The 20,922-nt window shown below is 47.5% G+C and overlaps 1 protein-coding gene across 12 annotated transcripts in view; it reads left to right on the forward strand.

Moving 5' to 3' along the window:
- Nucleotides 1-20,922, forward strand: part of ADGRB1 (adhesion G protein-coupled receptor B1) — a 291,313-nt gene that overhangs the window by 159,802 nt on the left and 110,589 nt on the right. For all 12 annotated transcript variants that reach the window (XM_064706755.1, XM_064706764.1, XM_064706752.1 and 9 more), the window contains 5 exons: nt 1,802-1,910; nt 2,760-2,903; nt 5,359-5,434; nt 9,368-9,470; nt 10,475-10,518. In XM_064706755.1, coding sequence (XP_064562825.1) covers nt 1,802-1,910; nt 2,760-2,903; nt 5,359-5,434; nt 9,368-9,470; nt 10,475-10,518 — 476 coding nt within the window. The remainder of the gene's footprint in view (nt 1-1,801; nt 1,911-2,759; nt 2,904-5,358; nt 5,435-9,367; nt 9,471-10,474; nt 10,519-20,922) is intronic.

A 20,922-nucleotide genomic window follows, 5' to 3' on the forward strand; every position in this document is an offset into this window, starting at 1 on the left:
CAAGTGGGTTGGGCCGCACAGCCTTGGAGGCCCCTTCCAAACAAAACCATACCCTGAATCTGTGATTCTTTGCCCAAATACTCCAGGTGCCTGTAGGTATTTCAGCACTGAGCAGAGGAGACTGTCAAGTTGTCATGACAACAGGGAAACCCTGTTGATCCCCTTAAAAACAGCTCACTCTGTGTGGCACTTTGTTCCCAGTGGCTCTCCCTGTGCAATCTGCTCTCTGCACCTCCAGGCAGGCACAGCCCACACCACCATGACCTACACATGGATTGGGAACATCACGGGGAGAATGTTTTCCTGGTCTGTATTTTAGTGGGAATTGAGCTGACAGCCCAACACCATGACTTTAGGACACAGAAATCTCTGTGAACAGGATGCCAGCAGAGGTTTTAGCAGTCTCTGTGCTTCTCCCTTAAAACTGCTGGATCACATCCTGCATTTTATAAGATCGACCAATTCTTTTAAAACAAAGCCTTTGGCTCCCAATTTGCTCATTAAAAATAAACCCAACTTCATTGCAGTCACACATTGCAATGCCCTGCGGCCCCCCAGGCAGAAAGATATTGTTCCAGGAAAATAAAAACTAAAACATCCCATAAAGGTATTCAGAGAAGGGCTACAATGGTTTTTAAAGAGGCTTTGTCGACCATTATATGATAAAACCTAAAATGCAGCATCCAGTGCGGCCTGGATTTGGTTTGACCTTGTGATTTCAATCTGTAATGGAATATAAAAGTGTGCAGCTAAAAATAGCATCCTCACTCAGTTCTCCTCCTTCTGTGCACACCTGCTGTACTGGCAGGACTTTTTAATCTCATCCTGAGACAGTTTTAGTCTTACCAAGGTTCCTTGGATAGACAGAGAGACAGACATGCATGGCCACCCCTGTGCTCCTTGCCCACACTCTCCATGGCCCAGCCTTCCTCCTGTCTCCTTCCCATCCTTTTTGTCCCCAGATGTCCCTCCAGCTCACTCAGCCACCTCAGAATGTCTGGATTATGGTGAGGAACTGAAAACACGATAAAAGTGGTGGAAAAGGAAAAGAAGAGGAGCTGAACTGCTTTTATTCAGCCTCTTGTGGCATTTGCTGCACCCCTGTGGGCAAACGTGCTTTGAGGAGAAGGCAGGCAGTCAGCAGGGCTTGTTTCAAGTGGATTATAGTTTATGGAATTTGTCACTGGAAAACTGGTTATTGTTTAAAAGTACAGGTAAAGAAGAGTCACTGCCAATGTCTCTATCAATGGGGAAAAGTAGGAAAGAAACAAGGCAGAGAAACTCCAGGACAGCTCAGGACCAAGAACTTGGTTCGGAGAGTGAGATCCTGACAACAAAACAGGAAAGGAGAAAATTAGGCTGCCTGGGATTCAACATTAGACCACAATTGTCCTTTGGTGTGGTTGCTTTCAATAGAGGGAGCTGGAATGAGATGATCTTTAAAGTCCCTTCCAACCCACACCATTCTGCATTTCTATGATTTTATGAAAGGAAATGGGTAGGTTATTCTGTTCTCCAGAGGGTTTCCAATATTTCCTTTTGTTTAAAATCTTGCACTCCACCCTAAGTTCTGTCAATCTGAGTGTAATTTTTTAAATTTTTGCCTTTTTCTTTTTCTTTTTCTTTTTCTTGGCTTCCTCTTAGGATTTCCCAGTCCTCCTTCTCCACAGCTCCATAACAGCCCATTATACCCAGCATATGCTCCCAGTTCACGTGTGAGGGCAGAAACCTTTGCCTGCAGAGAGGCTCCTGCTGCTCTCATTAGGATCTGATCCACTCCAAATTCTGCCTCTCTTTGCAGATAGGGCCAAATGCCAAGGAGCTGTTCAGGCTCGTGGAGGATTTCATTGATGTCATCGGCTTCCGCATGAAAGATTTCCGGGATTCCTACCAAGTCACGGACAATCTGGGTGAGTACACTGGCACTCCCCACGCTGGGAAGAGACCCCCAAAAGCTGTTAATTACTGTGCAATATGGATAACCTGGGCTGTGGGGAGAGAAGGAAGGAGGAGAGGCAGCAGCTGGTGGGATATTAAAAGGTCTGGGGGATGACATGGATGGGCATAAATACAGGGTGGCTTTTCTCCAAAGAAGTTGGGATTTCATGAGGAAGAGGAGAGATCCACAGAGAGATCTGGGAGATAACTACCAAATGGAGAACAGATGACGAACTGGGCAGAATTAGACTCTTTCTTTTATTTTTTGAACACGCGAACAGCCCAGCAGCCAATGGAGACAGCGAGCAAACAGCAGGCAATGTTTGATTGATGCTGTGTGCACAATCGCAGCGTGGAACTTGTTGCCAGAGGAAGTTGCAGAAGCCAAAAAGTACAGATGGGTTCATGATGGGATTAGGAAAGTGCACAAAAGAGAGGTCCATTGGTGGCTGTTAAAGTTGATGATCTGGATGCAGCCAGGAGCTGAGGAAGTCCTGCTGATTGCTGGGAGGGCAAACCAAGAGATGTCTTGTTCTTCCTCCCACTTCTTATCAGCTGCTGCTGGCCACTCCTGGAGATAAGGTGCTGGAGCAGACTCTCCTCTGCCAGATTTAATGCAGGCAGAACCCTTTCAGCAAAGCACAAGCCCTGCTTTTATCTTCTTTCATGAACAGACATCTCCTCAAGAGAGCATCACACCTATGGCTCCCAAGACCCAATATCTCTGATTTCCCACTAATGATTCCCATGTTTTCTTGAGCACACATGGAACTTATTGAAGCTGGTTTCACTCACTGGTTTCATTTCTTGCTTCTCCCTAGTCCTTGGTATCCACAAACTGCCTGCAAATGCAGCAACTGACATCACTTTCCCCATGAAAGGCTGGAGGGGAATGGTGGACTGGGCCAAGAACTCGGAGGACAAGGTCACTGTCTCCAAGAGCATCCTGTCTTCAGGGCTCTCAGGTAGGCAGCACAGCCAACACAATTTTTTCCTTCATTTTCTAAGAGTGGTTCCTTCAGTTTGCTTGGTCTTCAGATCCTCTTCCAGATCAGCTGGATTTGCTCACAAAAGTTTGGGCATTGAAACACTGATGAGTGCAAATAAGGCTTTCAAACGTGGCCTGACTTAGAGTTCGAACTAAATTCCTCACAAAAGTTCAGGGGCAGGTTTAGTGCCTGGGTGTGGATGTTTATCTTTCCCTAAAAAAGCAGGGAAAATTGGCAAACAATGCTTTAGATGCTGTCCAAGCCTGGATCCAAACCTGATGGAGCCATCTGAGGGTAAGTAGCTGGGAATCAGCAGGTCAGGCTGAGCAGCTGAGTCTGCTGCTTGGACAAGTTTTGATAGATCTGGGGATTTATGGCCCTTGTGTGAAATTTCCTGCCCCCAGAATTGAAATTCAGAGGCATTTATCACTGAGGCTTCACATCAGGTCACGGATAGGAGCCCCAGCATGGAGGTGGTGCCTCAACATAGTTGGCCTCACTGCCAGATCTGGAAATCTCTCGTTGCATGCTGGGATAACCCAAAACTATTTATTAAAAAAAAACAAAAACCAACTGGAGGTGTCTGGGATGGTCTGATGACTGAGTCCCAGGAACCAACACACTCAAAGTGCTCATCTTTAGGCAGAGACAACATTTAGCATGATTGAGCCCTGAGTTCTCAAAAGCAGGACCCTAAATTGGGCTGGTTGATGATGGGATTTGCTTTTGGCACTCATGGCTTTGAGGGCTGCTGGCTCCCCCTTCCTTGGGACAGAGGCTGGAGCCTGAGTTGTGGTTACCAAAGACCTTTGGCCTCAAGTTGTCACACCAGGACCTTTTGTCATGGGCCTCTCTGCTGGGGATGGCATCAGCCATCACTTCAGCTTGGGAAATCTGAGGCCAAGAACAGTTAAGTGGCACCCCCAAGGGTAAACAGTGAGTCACTGGCAGAGCAAGGACCTTGTCAAGCACTCCTTGTGTTTTGTTGTGCCTTGCAGACAGTGAAGAAGCTGGGAGAAGCTGGAGCCCATTGGGAGCATTATCCCAGTTTGTGGAAGCTGTGGTGCTTTCACCTTTTGAAATCTTTAATCACCTGTTGGGCAAATTGCTGGACCAGACCTAGATTGAGCTGATCCTGCTCTGAGGCTGAGGACTGTCCCAAAAGTATCCAGCTCCCCATGGAGTGGTTTTCCAGATTTCTGTTGGAAGCATCCTCACACAGAGCTGCTCCAGGGCCCCTGATCTGTAGTGACTGAGCAAACAAAACGTGACATCCACCCTGAAGAAACAATTTCCAATCAGTGCTCACCTCTACATGGTTTCCTGAGTACCACCCAGGCCTCTTTTGCCTTTCTTTTATTAAATATCTCGTGCTGGCTTTGGAGGGGTTACTCAGTGATTCCAGCAGAAATCCACCTCTATCAGTTTTGATCTCACTTTTCTCTGGGAACAGGAGCAGCTATCCTGAGCAAAGTGATGAAGACAGGCAGCTTCATGAGACCAAATCCAAACCCCCTCACTGCTGGGAGCTGACTTTGAACAGTTGATTTAGATGAGCCAACTCTGATTTATGCAGTTGGGTGACAAAGTTGCTCTGCAAGCCTGTCTGTCAGTCCCTCCCAGTTATGTGCTCAGCAGATATCCCAATTTGATGATGAGAAAGATGGACATGCAGAGCTGTGCCTGTCCTGCAGTGATGGAGCAGACACACAGCTCAGTCTCAGTACAAGATATCAGAGAAGCCCCACCTGGTGCTTTCCCAAGCTTCTTCAGCATTGCTTTCCACACAGCCACTTGCTTTTTCTCCCCCAAAAATCCAGCTCCAGGGCTGCCTCTGCTGTTCATGGTTTATCAGGGGAAGTTTTGGCTTTTTGCAGCTGGGGCACCATGAGGTAGTGGAGGAGGATAAATAAGAGGAGAAGGTCAAGTGACGTGCCCTGAGGTCACACAGATGATTCAGAGGCTCATCTGGATCTGCTGCAGCCCCCAGAGGCAGCACATGAGTTTGGGGTCAGAGCAGGCGCAGTGGGACCTCTCCCCTTCCCTCTGGCCTTGTCAGCCCCAGCTCAGCTCTGCTCTCTGATGGCCTGATAGCTGTGGATGGCTCCAAAGGCCTTGAGGGGGCTGCAAGAGACCTTTCCACCCTGCAGATTTGTCTGCTGTGGTGCTGTCAGTTGAATTTGGGGGTTTCTGAATGGGGGAGCACCATTTGGGAAGGGTGAGCCTTGGTGAAGGCAGAAATCTGGGATGCTGGGTCACCCCAAAGGTGACAACATCCTGTTGCAGTGATGTTGGCATTAGCCATGTTCCTCCACCACTGGCCATGCTCCTCCAGAGGCCAAATCCTGCCCTGGGGTGTCCTGTGGGGACAGCTGCCACCCTGATTGTCTCAGTGCTGTTGTCTTCTTCCCTCTCCTCTGGTGTCCTGCAGTGTCGGACGACTCCTCTGTCTTCGTGGTCGGGACCGTGCTCTACCGGAACGTGGGCAACATCCTCTCCCTGCAGAGGTAAGAGGGGCTGCCTGGGCATGGGGAGCAGCTGGGGAATCACCAGGATGAGCCCTCTGCCTGCAGAGCACTTGTTATCCAGGGAAAAGCAGAGATCAAGACAGATTTTGACCTGCAGTGGGAATATTTTGACCCCATGTTCAGCTGGGGCCAGGCTCATGCATCATGTACTGGAGGTGCAGGAATGTTTTCCCCATCCACATCCAGCACCCCAGACATGAGGGGAGGAAGTTCAGTGCTGCTGTCTCACCTTTCCCTGCCACCCTTCACCCTGCAGGAGTGAAACCTCACCCTGCCCTCCTGGTCGGGGGATTTTGGCAGCCCTGACAGATGGGGGATGCTCAGCTGCCCCGAGCTGCCGGGGAGCTGCCAGCCACACTGAGCCCTGGAGAGCAGCACAGCACAGCAGCACAGAGAAATCAGGCAAGGGAGGAGAGAGGGGAGCAGAGCACGCCTGGCTGCACATGTCTGCCTCAGGCACCAAAGCTTTTGTGCTCAGCACTCCCTTCCCTTTTCTTTGCTCCTCTTCCTTTTCCTCTCACTCTTTTTCTGTTTGTTTTTTTTTTTCCTCCCCAATGACTGGTACTGAGGCAGTAAATTAAGCATCCTAAGGCACCTTCTAAATCTGTTCTGCACTGATTAGCGTGAGCCCATTTACCATAAACACCAGGGCATCTCTCCTCACCGATAATCATTTAAATACCTCCAGATTTAGCACTGGCAATGGCAAAAGAGCTCCGAGTGAGTGCAGAGAGGAATTAGCAAGTCAGCCAACTGTATTCTGTAATATCTTCCATTACAGCAGTGGGAATTAGATCAGAAGGGCAATAAACATCATTGGCTCAAATGATCCAGTGGTATTTCAGCTTCCTCTGGCCAAGCAGGGAATGAGCTCTGATAACCAGCAGCTGCGGCAGCCACAGCCTCCGAACAGCGTTCCCAGGGGAGAGCTGATTTAAGATGTTCCTTAATTAAAGGACAGTCCCTCTTTAAAAAAATCTCGAGTCTTGAATCACCTGTGGAGGGTCAAAGGAAAAGAAAAAAAAGATAAATGAAAGCAGCGGCAGCAGTAAAACACCTCTTACTTCAGCGCTGTGCAAATGGACACAGCATTAAAAAGGAGAATGTTTTTAAATAACCACGTAGCTGTCCATGGGTAAAAAATATTTCTGACCACTGAGGAGAGCAGCTATTCCTGGGTACACATAAGAAATACAGACCCTGGATTGGACCACTCTGATTCAATGCAGAGTGATTCTTCCAATGGAAAAAAAAAGAAAAACAAAAGTAGATTTAACTCAACAAACAGCACCAGCTGAGCTGTTCCTAATTGTCCCAATTTACCTCCCCCCAAGCAGCAATTCCATCTCTGAGTCACACATTACTCTGTCCCTTTGGATCCAGAGAGCCCAGCAGATCCTGGCAGCTGTGACAATTGAGATGGGCTGCACACAAAACCTGATTTTCCAAGCCAGGGAGGTGAGAGAGGCGCTTGGTCCCAGCTGGACTCTGCTGCAGAGGACAGGGACAGCAGAGAGCCACCAGCCTGGCTCTCCCTGTGTAGCCAGCACTGTGCACAGCCCTTTGCACACTCTTGGTGGCCACTCAGGAGCCCTCTGAGCTGAATTCCTGCCCAAGCCGATCTCCCCGTGTTTATTTCCTTCCCAGAAGCTGGGCTGCAACATGCTTGTAGAAAAAGCGACTCATCTTCCTCCTGAAAGATTCCCTGTGACACTGAGTCCTCCTCCACCCCCGACAAGCTGCTCAGCTGCTTAATTACCTTCTCTGCCAGGAGCCTGCCTCTCTTTTTAAGGCTGAATTTGTCTGGCTTTCACTTCCAGGCACTTGGCCTTCGGGTGGGTGACTGAAAAGCCCTCCCACATGCAAGGAACTATCAGACAAGCCTTCCAACAGAGAAATTTCGTTTGTTTTCCTGCACCTGGATTGATTTTATGTCTCTGTTTTGAACTCCCTTTGCTGTTTCCTCCTCTCAAAGTGAAATTGAACCCAACAGCACAGTGGAATCCAGACAAGGAGGGTACAGACAGAAGTTCTTTGCTTCATCTAAGTGGAAGGGATTTTCAAGATTATCCCATTCCAACCCCATGGGCAGAGACACATTCCTCTATCCCAAGCTGCTCCAAGCCTCATCCAAAGTGGCCTTGGACACTTCCAGGGATGGGGCAGCCACAGCTTCTCTGGGAATCTGTGCCAGGGCCTCACCATCCTCTGAGCAAAGAATTTCTTCCCAACATTTAATCCTAACCTCATCTCTTGCAGTTTAAAACCATTCCCCCTTGTGCTAGCATTATTTACCCATGTAAAAAATTGCTCTCCATTTTTTTTTATAAACCTCCTTCAACTTCTGGTTCAGCTGCAGCTTCTTGGCCCCTGATCACCCTTCACGGTCTGCACACCAGTGACTCCTGTGTCCCAACAACTTGCCACGCTGAAAAATCAAATTCTCTTTCTGTCTGTGTTGGCTGCATCGATTCTCACCTGCTCCTCAGCCTCCACAAGGAGGTTTTGGTGTCATCCCTGCTGCTCATGCAAATATTCAGCAGCACTGACCCGAGGATTGACCCTTGCAGACACAGCCTCTAATGAAGACATGCACTGGTGGTTACCTTTCAGCAGATCCCATTTTGAGCTTCTTACAGCTGCCTGCTCCCATTGATTTACTCCTTTACTTTTGCTCTGCAGGGTGATAGTTGGGCTTTGTCACTTCATTATTTTTTTTCTTCTTTTTCTCGTTTAGTTTTTCCTTTATTTGTTAAAGAAAAAGATATATTTTTGATTTTTTTTTCTTTCCCTGTTAAATCAATGTTATTGTTCCCTCTAGTGTTGGTGGAACAGTAGCTTTTTGAGCATCCACTTACACGTCCATGGACAATTCCAAATATTTTTTCCCTCTTTTTATTTCCTTAAACCCTATTTTTTTCAGCTGCTGTTAAGCAAGTGCAATCTTTCCCACCTAATTATTTTTAAAAAACAAAGATAAAATCCAGAGAGAAAAGTGAAAGATTTTTGCAGTACTTGCAGATTTGGTGAAGATTTGGATAAGAAAGGATTTCCTTTGTGCATGGATGTCACAGGGTCTGGGAGCATCCTGATCTGGATCTTCCACTACCAATTCCTTCATGGCAGCACTTCCAGCTGCTGCTTGTGGGGACCTTTTGCTTATTTAAACACTAATAACCTGCAGAAAAATGAGGAATTTCTGTAATTTTACATGTTCAGCATCCAGGGAAGTGCCTACAAAAAATTTGGCTTTCCAGGAAGGGGAGGTACCTCCTCACATGTTGCCCCTCCCAAGAGCCAAATCTCCCAGGGCTGCCAGATTTATTACAATATTTGTCTGGGCACAGACATTTAGACATCTACATGAAAGGTTTGGCCTTCTTCCATTTGCTTTTGGTCCTCAGGGAATGAAGATACACACCAGTGCCTCCAGCCCCATGGATAAGCAACCATGCCTCAGCCTCACTACAGTGCAGGCTAAGACAGCCTTGGAGAGGCAAAACAAGATATTTTTTTGGGGAAAACACATGAAATCATGGAATATTCTGAGTTGGATGGGACCTACAAGGCTCACTGTGGTCCAAATGAGCTCTGTTTCCTCATGGCAGGGACAGAAAATGAGCCCAGGAGTATTTTATTTCTGGGATAGATACAGACTCTAAGGCCAGTAGATAAGGTTCATAAAATAGTTTGATTTTGGAGGGATATATGTGGATTGGCTGTGAGGAGAGCCCAGAGGGCAGAGGATGGGGTCCATGAGCACCAATTGTCTTTGGGGTTATTTTATAGCAATGGGGTCAACCCCTTCTGCACTGTGTACTCTGAATCTTGCACCACCAGTGATGGCTGCCATGGGATTCCTTGCTCCACAAAAATCCCTCTAAAAGCTCTCTTTTCCCCTCTCCTCCCCAGGAACAGCACCGTTCTGAACTCCAAAGTCATCTCTGTGACTGTGAAGCCATTCCCTCGGTCTCTCCTCACCCCTCTGGAAATCGAATTCTCCCACCTGTACAACGTAAGTGGTTCCTGGGAACCTGCCCCATCCCATGGCTGTGTTTGCACCTGCAGGGCAGGAATGTGTTGTTGCAAGGATGAGGTGGTTTTGATGGGCTCCTGACATCTTTTTGCTGGTGCAGGACCCTTCAATCCTACCCAAAATAAAAATAAAGCAAACTTCATTTCCAGAGCAGCAGGAGGGTGACACTGCTGGCACAGGGAACATGGCCATGCTTGTCCCCAGCTCACACCATTTCATTGTGGGCATCATCACACAGGAATAACTGTGCACTCATTAAAATAAGTTGATGTAACAATGGTCTTCCTTGAGGAGGGAAAGGTTGTTCCCATTAATTCTGTAATATTACTGTAGTCCTCAATGCTTTCCAAGACAGGCAAAAATTCCCTCCAGATTCCTCTGCTCAACCCTAAGCAGATTTATGGGATGGACATTTACATACCCCAAGGTCCATCCTTGTGGAGATCAGATGCCCTCCTGAGGCTCTACAACATGAATATTAAGATCTGTTGTGTCTTTGGACTCTTCTGGAGGGATTTTCAAAAGCTGTCTCAGACAGTTGCAGTCAGAGGCAAAGCTTTTCCAGGGGGCTTAAAACACACCTGACCCCCTCCTGCAGCGCTGTGCTTTTGTCCCACAAAAGCAGAGGCTGTATTTGATCCACTTTCCAGAAGGGAGCAGCAAAAGGATTCTGTGTGAGAGGAGGGATAAGGAGGACTATCCGTGGGTTGAGTCAGGAGAGAGGCAGAGTCAAATCCCTCTGCAGTGCTCATGATGCAGAACAAACCAAGGCAGGTTTTATTCTGCCTTTTCAATCCCAGGCTGGCAAAAGCCATTCCAAGGGTTTGAGATCCGCGACAGCTCCTGTGGTGTATCCCAGACACCCCATCCTCAGGGCAGTGGAAGGAGATTTACAGGCCCCACACTCTTCATTCCAGTGCAGACACTCCACAAACAGCATGACACTGATTTGTTCCTATTTTCCCTTTCTTGTCTCCTGGCAGGGAACCACCAACCAGACCTGCATCCTGTGGGATGAAAATGATGGGTGAGTTCTGTGGGTTTTTCTTTACTCTCACAGGTCTGTTTGCTTTTTTTGGGGTGAAATCATCACAATTTTAGCAGTGATGTGTCAGTTCTTGCTCTCTCTGTTCAGTATTTTCTTTACCCTGGTGGGGAGTGCTTTTTCCTTCACACATGCACTGCTTCTCTCTGAGCTGTTGTTTAGTGTTGTTTTGGATTTTTCCACATAAAGGATGCATGAACTGGGACCCAGGACTGTGGAAGTTTTCAGATTAAGCTCAGCACAGCTGTGCTTGGCTCTCTGCAGTGCTTGACTCACCCCAAATCATGCACCATAAGGAAAGCAGTAAAAAATCAGTTGCAAATATGGCCTGTGGAGGTGAAATTCAGGTGATATGAACTTTACATTGTGCTGCTGTGATATAGAAAAATTATTTTTGCCAGAATTCCAACGATGACTGATGCTGTTCAGGAGGGTTTGAGTGATATGCTTGTGGCCAGCAGGGAAAAAAAAAAACCAATCCCAAGTTACCACAAAGAGTTGGGACCATAAATCCCATATGGGGAGCAGTTGTCAAAGAATGTGCATCTTAGAAAGAAAAAAAAAAAAACACTCTGAAAGTGAGGTCTTAAATCCTGAGTGAACTTGACAAGGATACAAAGTGTTTGATTTAATGGCGGTTTTACTTCACTGACTTTTGCATCTCAGTTTGAGCGCCTACCTGGCTCCTCTTCTGCTTGCAGTCAGTTCCTCTCCTTGAGATCTCAGACATTTGGCACATGCCCCTGCATTTATTATTATTATTTATTATTATTACCAGCAGCATCTGAAAAATGATTCCATTCTTGTCCTTTTATGCTCCATTAAGTAGCATATGCACACAGAGGCAGGCAACATATTTACACTCAGCTCAGCTCCCGTTGGTCTGGGATTAATTTGGCATCTCTGAGTGGATCCAAAGCAAAGCTGAAGAACCCAGAGGTTCTCCCTGATTGTGGAATCACACTTGTATTGTAGCCCAGGGCAGAACTGATCCCTCTGGCTTCTAATGAAAATTGCTTCAGTGTTAGAAGATGGTTGAGATGCAGGTGGACTTTTAAGAAATTAATAAAAGAGGGCTTTATAATATTTTCTGTGTGTCAGAGAGTGTGTGGGTCAGCAAATAGGATTGGCTTGGGGGGCTGATTCAGGAGCTGGCCTGATCTGCTAGATCTGTTGTTTCTCCATGCTGGAATAGAATTAAAGTACTTGTACAACAACCCAGTTTTTGGCAAGTAAAGGCAGAAGCTGGAACCATTGCCCCTTTTGCTCTGCACTCCATCCTATTACTTTTGGCTTTCCAAATGCAGAGAGAGGGTTGTGTCCAGGAACATGGAGATGTTTCCCTGCCATACTCAGCCCTGGATTTAATTAGCTGCAGTCTGAGCATGAAAAGAGCAAAATCCAGTTTGGGAGTGGCTGAGGGAGAGGGATGCCATTCAGGGTGGGTACAGGAATCTGTCAGAGCTGGCACTGGGAAGTGCCTGGTGTGACACAGATGAAAGTTTGCCCAGTGCTGAGCATGGACTGAGAGGTTTGAATGGATTTTCTGAACTGGAGATGAAGCAGTGCCCAGTTCAGCATCATCAGCTCTGCCTCATCCTAGAGAATGGTTTGGGTTGGAAGAGATCCTAAAGATCATCTCATTCCACCCCCCTAGATCAGATATTCCTGCCCTGGGAGCTCTGGCTGCTCCACACTCTTCCTCCCAAGGTTCAGCAGCTTCTTGGGCTGCCTGTTGTCCCTCTGGGAGTGCAGGATGCTGGGACTCCTTTCAGTCTTTCATCCCTGCATCCTCATGGCACCAAAGAATGGGAGCGAAGAGCTGAGCAGGAAATTTCTTGGCACCAAGGCCATGGTTCAGTTTTCAAGCATGGATTCCAACCCGCCGGCAGATTGGTTGTGCAAATGCTGCTGCTAAGCCTCCATTTCCCCCATGTTTTGGGATTTTAGGGGGTGTGTGTGCACGCCTGCAAGTGTTTGCAACCAACATTTACAATCTTGAGCAGCTGAAAAGCCCCAGATCCTGATGTCAGCAGATTTTTGCTCGGACAATGTTCCAAAATTTAGAGCTGATCCGGGGAACTCTGGCAAGGGGAGCTGCCAAGCTGTTTGTGCAATAATTTAAAAGCTGATTTGCACAACATTTTAAAGCTGATTTGGTACCTCTGCTGCCTCCTGGGAAAGTCTAATGAAAGGCAAATTATGCAAACCCTGCTCCCCAGTCCTGACTGCTCACCTCAAACTTGAACAGCGCTCTGGAACTGTCGAGGAGTTGGAATCACAATTTTGGGTGATTGTTTTCTGCTTGGAACAAGAACTTTTGCACCCTGGACTTGTTGCCTGGTATGTGGTAGAGGTCCTGATTGGTGGCTCTGTGCCAGGAAATCCCATGGTTCAGCCACTGTTTTGTGGTTCCCCTCTTTGCTCCCATCTTCTCCTTCCTGCCTCCTCTCCCTGTGGCCTGGAGGTTTTCCCACTGATCAGTCTCAATAGGTGGTTGTGCAAATGGGTGAAACCAAGGATGTCCCATCCCTGGAAGTGTTCAGAATCAGATTAGATGGGGCTTTGAGTAACCTGGTCTAGGGGAAAGTGTCCCTGTCCATGGCAGAGGGGTTGGAATTTAATGTTCTTGAAGGTCCCTTCCAAGCTGAACTGTTCTGTGATCTTGTAAAATCCCATTTCCCAGTCCTCACCAATTTAATGGAATTACAGCTTCATGCTGCATTCCCTGCAGCCTAAGCCAGCCTGTTGATGGCAAATCTCCATTTGCTGTGCCTTGAATTATCATCTTCACATCAAGTATCACAGCGTATTATTGAGGGTCCATGCTTCAATCCACCTAGTTGCCAGCATCACCCACTCATTCTACTTCACCTGTGCACCCATCTATCCTATTCCTTCCTACATACTCCAGATAAGACTTATCACAAAGAGCAAAAACCCAACGAGGGCCATTCTCTGTCAGAACACACATGGACTCTCCTCCACATTATTAATTCCACTGAGCCAGTCCACCTCCCAATAATCAAACCTTTAAGCCATACCTTAATATTTTTGCAAACATTTGACTATTTAGAATTCAAAGATGTAAAATTATAGAATACAGGAGACAATTGTGAATCAGGTTGCTTTCTCAGAAGATGCTGAGACCCCTCAAGATTCCTCTAGTGCCACTCTCCATGTTCCTGCTCCAAGGATGGGTCCCCACACTCACAGTCATCCACCTGAGGCTGCAGAATTTGGTGACCCAAATTCCACCTGATTCCAGTGACCCAGCCTCTGGATTTAACCCCTTGCCTCCTGTGACTGAACAGGTACAGAGGCTGGAAACCTGGAGCAATCCTCCCTTGAGAGCTCCAGCCTGTTCCTGCAGACACCTGAGCTTCCAATCCCATCCAGAGCAAGCCAAAATCCTTTAAAGGCCACTTATAATCCATGGGCCGTGAAGGGTTGGACTGTAAAATTGCAATTAGAATCAGACAATTATCTGGTGACCATGTGCTTCCTCTAAAGATGGAGCTGTCGAACAGAGCACTTGGAAATAAAAAAAAGGGGAAGAACCCTTGAGTGTTCATTCATTTGCATTTAGATGGATATTTAAGCTTGTACTATTAACAATGGATTTTTGATTTATTAATCCCAGCCCCTTTGAGTGACTCTGAGATTTGTGGGTGGCACCTCTGCCTCTCTTTTTTCTTTCCCTTGCCCCCAACTCCTCATGGCATGAAATAAGAGGGGAGAAGATCAGGGACTAATTTCTGTTGTGTTGGGTGCTGCGAGTGTGATTAATGAGCTTAGCACGGGCTGGGTAAATTGAAAGTTGAAATCAGAGAATGATTTGGGATTCTCTGGCTCTCCTCCAAGGGTATTCATCTGGAGTAATTATTGGCTGCTTAGCCCTGATGAAGTGAAAACCCAGGCAGGATCTGGTCTCCTGCTCCCTCTTTCTCCTCCTGGGATGGAAGAGGAGTTGATAAATACATCCATGGTTGTGTGTTCATGTTCTTGTGCTTCACCAGAGTTTCATTCCTCACCTGCCTTGCCCAGGGATTTCATTTGGCAATGGGAACAGGGAGACAGAGCCCAGGTTTGTTACTGGTGGTGACAGCATCACTTCTTGTGTCTTTACAACTCCCTGACAGGACATTTTAATGAAGTTGGAGTCAGTCTCTTCTCCCAGGTAACAAGCGACAGGATGAGAGGAAACGACCTCAAGATGCACCAGTGGAGGTTTAGATATTGGATATTAGGAAAAAGTTATTCTCTGGGAAAGTGGTCAGGCTTTGAACAGGCTGCCCAGGGAGGTGGTGGAGTCACCACTCCTGGGAGTGTCCAAAAAATGTGTGGATGTGGCATGTGGGGATGAGGTTTAGTGGTGAACATGGCAATGGTGGGTCAAGAGTTGGGCTGTTGATGATCTTTTCCAGCCTTAACAATTCCATGTTTCTGTGACTGCAGAGGAAGGTGTGGGGTTATTTAGTGTTGCAAGGCAGTCCTGCTGCCCCCTGGGGCTGATGAATCTGAGTTCAGGCCATCAAAGCTGTGTTTGGGTGTTCTTTGAGCACAGGATAAGGTAAATGAGGAGAACTGGTGTGAGATGGAAAGGGACAGTCACAAACCACAAAGTGTGGGATGTCTGACAGGGGCATGGAGTGATGGACAAGGGGAAATGGCTTTAAAGTGAAATAAAGTAGGTTTAGATTGGATATTAGGATGAAATTATTTAGTGTGAGGGTGGTGTTGGAACCCTGGAAGCTGGAATGCCCAGGAAAGTCCCAACCGTGAAAGTGTCCAAGGCCAGGCTGGACAGGGCTTGGAGCAACCTGGTCTAGTGAGGGAAGTCCCTGCCCATGGCAGGGGGTTGGAATGAGAAGAAATTTAAAGTCTCTTCCATCTCAAAATCCTCTGAAGGGTCTGGAGAGGCAGCCTGGGATCAGGCTGCAACAGGTGAGCTCTACTTGTCCCCTCCTTGGTGACAGCAGGGTCCAATCCAGCTGAGTGCTTGTATTTCAGCCCCTGGTGCAGGAGACAAAATCAGGCCATGCAGGTGTGAAATCCTACCCCAGACACCCAAAGAGTGAGATCCAGCATTGCCAGGGGAACCCTCATACCTCAGGGAACACCTGGCTCCACCGAGCAGCTCCTCTGTCTCATTTTAATAACTAAGCATTATAATAACCAGGCATTACAATAACTGATCTTAAGAGGCCTTTCCAAACCTTCCAAAATATTTGCATAAAAGCTTTTCTGCTCTTGGAAGAGAAAGCACCTCAGGAATCTGTGGTTTTAATTCAAGGACACCCTCGGCTTCCCTTGGGAAAGATTGTTCCAGTAATTAAAGCCTTTCACCTACCTGATTTAGGAAATGCAAACCTCACTGTTTAGGAAGGTGACCTGTGTGAGCAAGGTTAGGCTTGGAGAACAGAACAAACACTGCCTCAGCTCTGGGGTGAGGTGAAATCACCTGGAAACTCGTGGTATCCTAAAATACAGCTCCAGAGGCTGAGGACAGCCCTGCTCGAGGAATTTTTTCAAACAGGAGCTGCTTGAGGGGTAGGGTGTGGGTTGGTCCTGGAGGTGCCAGAGCCACAAACCACTGGGAGAGTTTTGAAGTGTCAGAGCAAGTTTTTGGGGGTGTTTTTGTTCATTTCCTTTGTCTGGAACAACTCAGAGGAGCCCCCAAAATATCCTAGAAGGAGGAACTGTTAGTATAATTTTTTCATAGGGTAATTGTATTCTTTAGTGTTTATGGTCTGGATACTCCATGAATCTTGAAGTGCAGCTGCTTGGCTTGAAATTCTCATTTTTTTGGGGTTGGATATCCAGTGTCAAATCTGCAGAATCCCAAGCTGTCTGAATTCCTGACTGCACATCCTACTGGATAAAAGGAAAGCCCTTACAAGGCAGCACAAGGAACAGGACACGGTGTGAGTTCCATGGGCTGCACACCACTTGTTGAAAGAGAAAGGCATTCACTTTTCTTTCCTTTTTGGTGCTTTTTGGTGCTTTTTGGGGCTTTTTTGTGATTCCAGCCTTGCTGCTCTGATTCCCTTTGGAGGGCATGCACAGCTCCCTTGGTTCCTCTACTCCCCACCACCAGAAACGTGTCACGCAGGAATTGTCTTATCTCTAACATCCCACAGAAATCATGTTGCTCATCACATCAGTTAATCCATCTCCCAGTGCCTGTCTTTTGAAGAAAAGCTTTCCAAAGTCAAGAAACAGCTTCTCTTTCCCTCTGTCTGTCACCCAGAGCATCAATGACCCTGCCAGAGCTGTAGATGAGGCACTCACAGCCTGTCTGCGCTGACAGGGATGAATGATTCCCCCAGATACAGACACTTCACGGAATCACAGAATGGTTTGGGTTGAAAGGAACTCAGAGGTCCTCGAGTTCCACCCCCCTGCCATGGCCAGGGACACCTTCCACTATCCCAGGTTGCTCCAAGCCCCATCCAACCTGGTCTTGGACTATTCCAGGGATGGGGCAGCCACAGCTTCTCTGGGCAACCTGTGCCAGGGCCTTGCCACCCTCACAGGGAAGAATTTCTCCTTAATATCCCACCTAAATCCACTCTTTTTCAGCTTAAAGCCATTCCCCCTTGTCCTGGCTCTCCATCCCTTGTCCAAAGTCCCTCTCCTGCTCTTGGAGCCCCTTTAGGCACTGGAAAGGGCTCCAGGGTGTCCTTGACACTTTCTTTTTTCCACACTGAACACCCTCAGCTCTCCCAGCCGGGCTCCAGAGAAGAAGGGCACCATCCCTGATCATTTATTTGGTCTCCTCTGGAATCTCTCCAGCATTTCCACATCCATCTGAAGTTGGAGGCCTCAGAGTTGGGCACAGTCCAGGAAGGGTCTCACAGGAGCAGAGCAGACGTCACCTCCCTTAACCTGGTGGTCTGTTAAAACCCTAAAACCCTGTGAGAAATCAGTGCACTGCTCTCCCCTTTGGATCTATTAAGGGCCTATTACATATTATTTTTATACAAATTATATATAATATATATTTTTTACTGCAGCAATCCAGCTGTGAAGGAACAACACTGCCCTTCATGTGACCCCAAACATGTTCTGGTGTTTGCCAGTCCCCCTGTTCCAGCTCCATTACCTTTAATCAGTTCAATTCCCCACATCTTCAGCTGCAAATCCTGCCTTTCCCAACTGCTCCTGTGGATGTGTTGAGGGGATGTCAGTGAGGGAAGAAAGCCTCGTGCTGGCTACACAGGGGCAGGCAGGGAGGTTAATCTGAATATTCCCATTAGTTCCCCTGTGTTAAACCCAGTTAGAAAGATCCCTTAATTCAGTCTGTCTGACTGCACTCGCAGTGTGCAACCAGGCAGATGGAATTATGGTCCCAGGAGGCTTTTCCTAGCCCTGGGTGAGAGCAGACAAAACAGGGCAATGCAGTGAAAGCCAGTCACACCTCCAGAGCCTGAGGATTTATCCCTGGAGCTGCTGGGAGCACAAAGAAGGGCAGATTTCAGGGGGCTGTTTTGCCAGACACCTCCTTTGTTACAAGGACACCTTTTCCTGATTTTGATTTGTTAATCCCAGCCCCTTTGAGTGACTCTGAGATTCGTGGGTGGCATCTCTGCCTCTCTTTTCTCTTTCCCTTGTTCCCAACTCCTCATGGCATGAAATAAGAGGGGAGAAAATCAGGGACTAATTGGTGTCTTGCGATGGTATTCACAGGGGTCTTATGTTGAAGGAAGAGACGGAGATCTGACTCCATGTTTCAGAAGGCTTGATTTATTATTTTATTACATATATTACATTAAAACTATACTAAAAGAATAGAAGAAAAGGCTACATCCCAGAAGGCAAGCTAAGCTAAGAATAGAAAGAATGATAACAAAGGCAGCTGTCTCGGACTCTCTGTCCGAGCCAGCTGGGCTGTGATTGGCCATTAATTAGAAACCACCAACATGGTCCAATCACAGATGCACCTGTTGCATTCCACAGCAGCAGATAACCATAGTTTACATTTTGTTCCTGAGGCTTCTCAGCTTCTCAGGAGGAAAAATCCTAAAGAAAGGATTTTCATGAAAAGATGTCTGCGACAGTGTCCCCTAAGATCAGGGACTGGGAGTTGTTACCTGGATTCCAGGTGCTCCAGGAAAGAGGTGGCCAATTCTGTCAGCACAAAGCAGCAGAGCACGGGTCTGTGTCCATCCCTGCTTGGGACAGGAGTTGAACTCCTTTGACCTTCCCAGTGGTCAGAATTGTCCATGGAACTGGGAAAGCAGGTGCTGGGTTGTTCTCCAGTGCCTTTCACTGCACAGGATGCAGGAGAAGCTGAGCAGGAGAACTCAGGGCCTTTGCTGCCTGCCAGCAGAGCAGGGTTTAATGGCTTTTGACAGAAGGGAAAAGGGGAGAGGACAGAGGACTCAGCGACTCTGAATCAAATGTTCCCTTGCTTCCCTAGACAATTTGGGAATATGGGTGGAATTAATGAATTCTCTCTACAGACCTGGCAGAAGCCAGACACTGACACCTGGAGGATGCTCCCACTGGGAAGTGGCTTTGGGTTCAGTGATTCCCGGCCTCAGCTCAGTGCTGAGGGTGAGAGCTGGAGCCTTGTGAGGTTTGGGATGGTTTCTGTGTTCACATGTGTTTGTGCTGTGTATTCTGGAAAAAAAAAACCAACAAACAAACCAAACAAACAAGCACCAGGAGCAGCTGAGGGGGCTCAGCCTGGAGAAAAGGAGGCTCAGGGGGGACCTTCTGCCTCTGCACAAGTCCCTGACAGGAGGGGCAGCCAGGTGAGGGTCAATCTCCTCTCCCAGGTAACAAGGGACAGGAGGAAACAGCCTCAAGTCACACCAAGGGAGGTTTGGATTGGATATTAGGGAAAATTATTTCATGGAAAGAGTAATCAAGCTCTGGAACAGGCAGCCCGGGCTGGTGGCTGAGTCACCATCCCCAGAGGGATTTAAAGGATGCACAGATGTGGCACTGGGGGTTGAGGTTTAGTGGTGAACGTGGCAGTGCTGGGTCAAGAGTTGGGCTTGAGAATCTTTTCCAACCAACAATTCCATGGTTCTGTGGCTGCATCCCTGTCTTGCCTGCATCCCTGCCAGCTCTCCTGGACGTGCCAGGCTGCTGAGGGTGGCTTGTGGTGGAAATCCAACTTGACTTCCCAGGTTGCATGAGGAGACTCCAGGCTGTAACAGCACAGCCCAGGCACTGTGTGTGCTGGTGGAGAGCTTTGGATCACAGCTCCAGGCTTTGAAATGTGGGGGAAAAAAGACAAATTCGGGAAACCTGCTGCCTGATTTTGGTGTGCTCTAACTCCAGTGACTCAACAGGGTGCAGCTTTGAACCAGCTTCAAGGCAGGCTCAGGTGTGGGGAGGAGACAAAAAGAGCTGCACCAGCAGAGTGCTCTGCACCCTGTGTGTGTGAAATTCAGAGTGGAGTTGCTTTATCTCCTTGTGCTTCTTTGCTGGATTGATTTAGTCTGCCTTTATGGGCACAAGAAATTCTGTCTGGGTAAAGAGCACCACTTTCCAAATGGTTCTGTCTCTAAACCTGCAGATCTTTCCAGGTCTGTATCCTCTGGAATGTTGGCTTTGCTGGGAGCTGAGGGCTCCAGAGCAGCCTGTGCATGATTTGAGGAAGGTGTGTTATGACCACAAGTGCCTCAGGACCAGGGCTGGACAAAGCCCAGACCATCAGCACTAGGTAGATGTTTGAGCAGGTGATGTTTTATGTTTTATGTTTTATCTTTGTTAAGGACACACGAAGAAGTTTCCCCATCAGGCTTCTTTGTTCAACTTTCTTGCAAGACTGAGGCAAGTTCAGATGAACTTCTTAAAATGCCTAATTTTTTTAATGAATCTTTGAACAGCAAGTGAGAAACAGTAGTATCCACCACAACCAAAATAAATTTTGTTTTTCTAAAGCTTCATCATAGAATCAGAAAATTGTTTGAGTAGAGAGGGACCTTCAAGATCATCCCATTCCAACCCTGTTCCATGGGCACGGACACTTTCCACTCTCCCAGGTTGCTCCAAGCCCCATCCAACCTGGCATTGGAAACTTCCAGGGATGGGAAAGCCACAGCTCCTCTGGACAACCTGTGCCAGGGCCTCACCACCCAAACAGGGAAGAATTTCTCCCTAATATCTAATTTTATCTATTTTGTCCATTTCAGTCCCAGACACCTCATTCTCATAATGGGATTCCATGGGGAATGGTCAGGGTTCAGGTTCTTGAGTCCATGGTGATGGACTGGCAGAATGGACAAGGTAGGGCTGATGGATGTGGTGGAAAAGGCTCCAGAACTGGCACATTGTGAATAAGTTTGCCCCTGTTTTAAAGAGGAGAAAAGGACTTGTGTTCATTTTCACCTGACTGCTTGTGCACCATGCTAGAAGATGAAATGC

This window comes from Zonotrichia leucophrys, chromosome 2 (genome assembly GCF_028769735.1).
Source record: "Zonotrichia leucophrys gambelii isolate GWCS_2022_RI chromosome 2, RI_Zleu_2.0, whole genome shotgun sequence".
Taxonomy (NCBI): Eukaryota; Metazoa; Chordata; class Aves; order Passeriformes; family Passerellidae; genus Zonotrichia; species Zonotrichia leucophrys.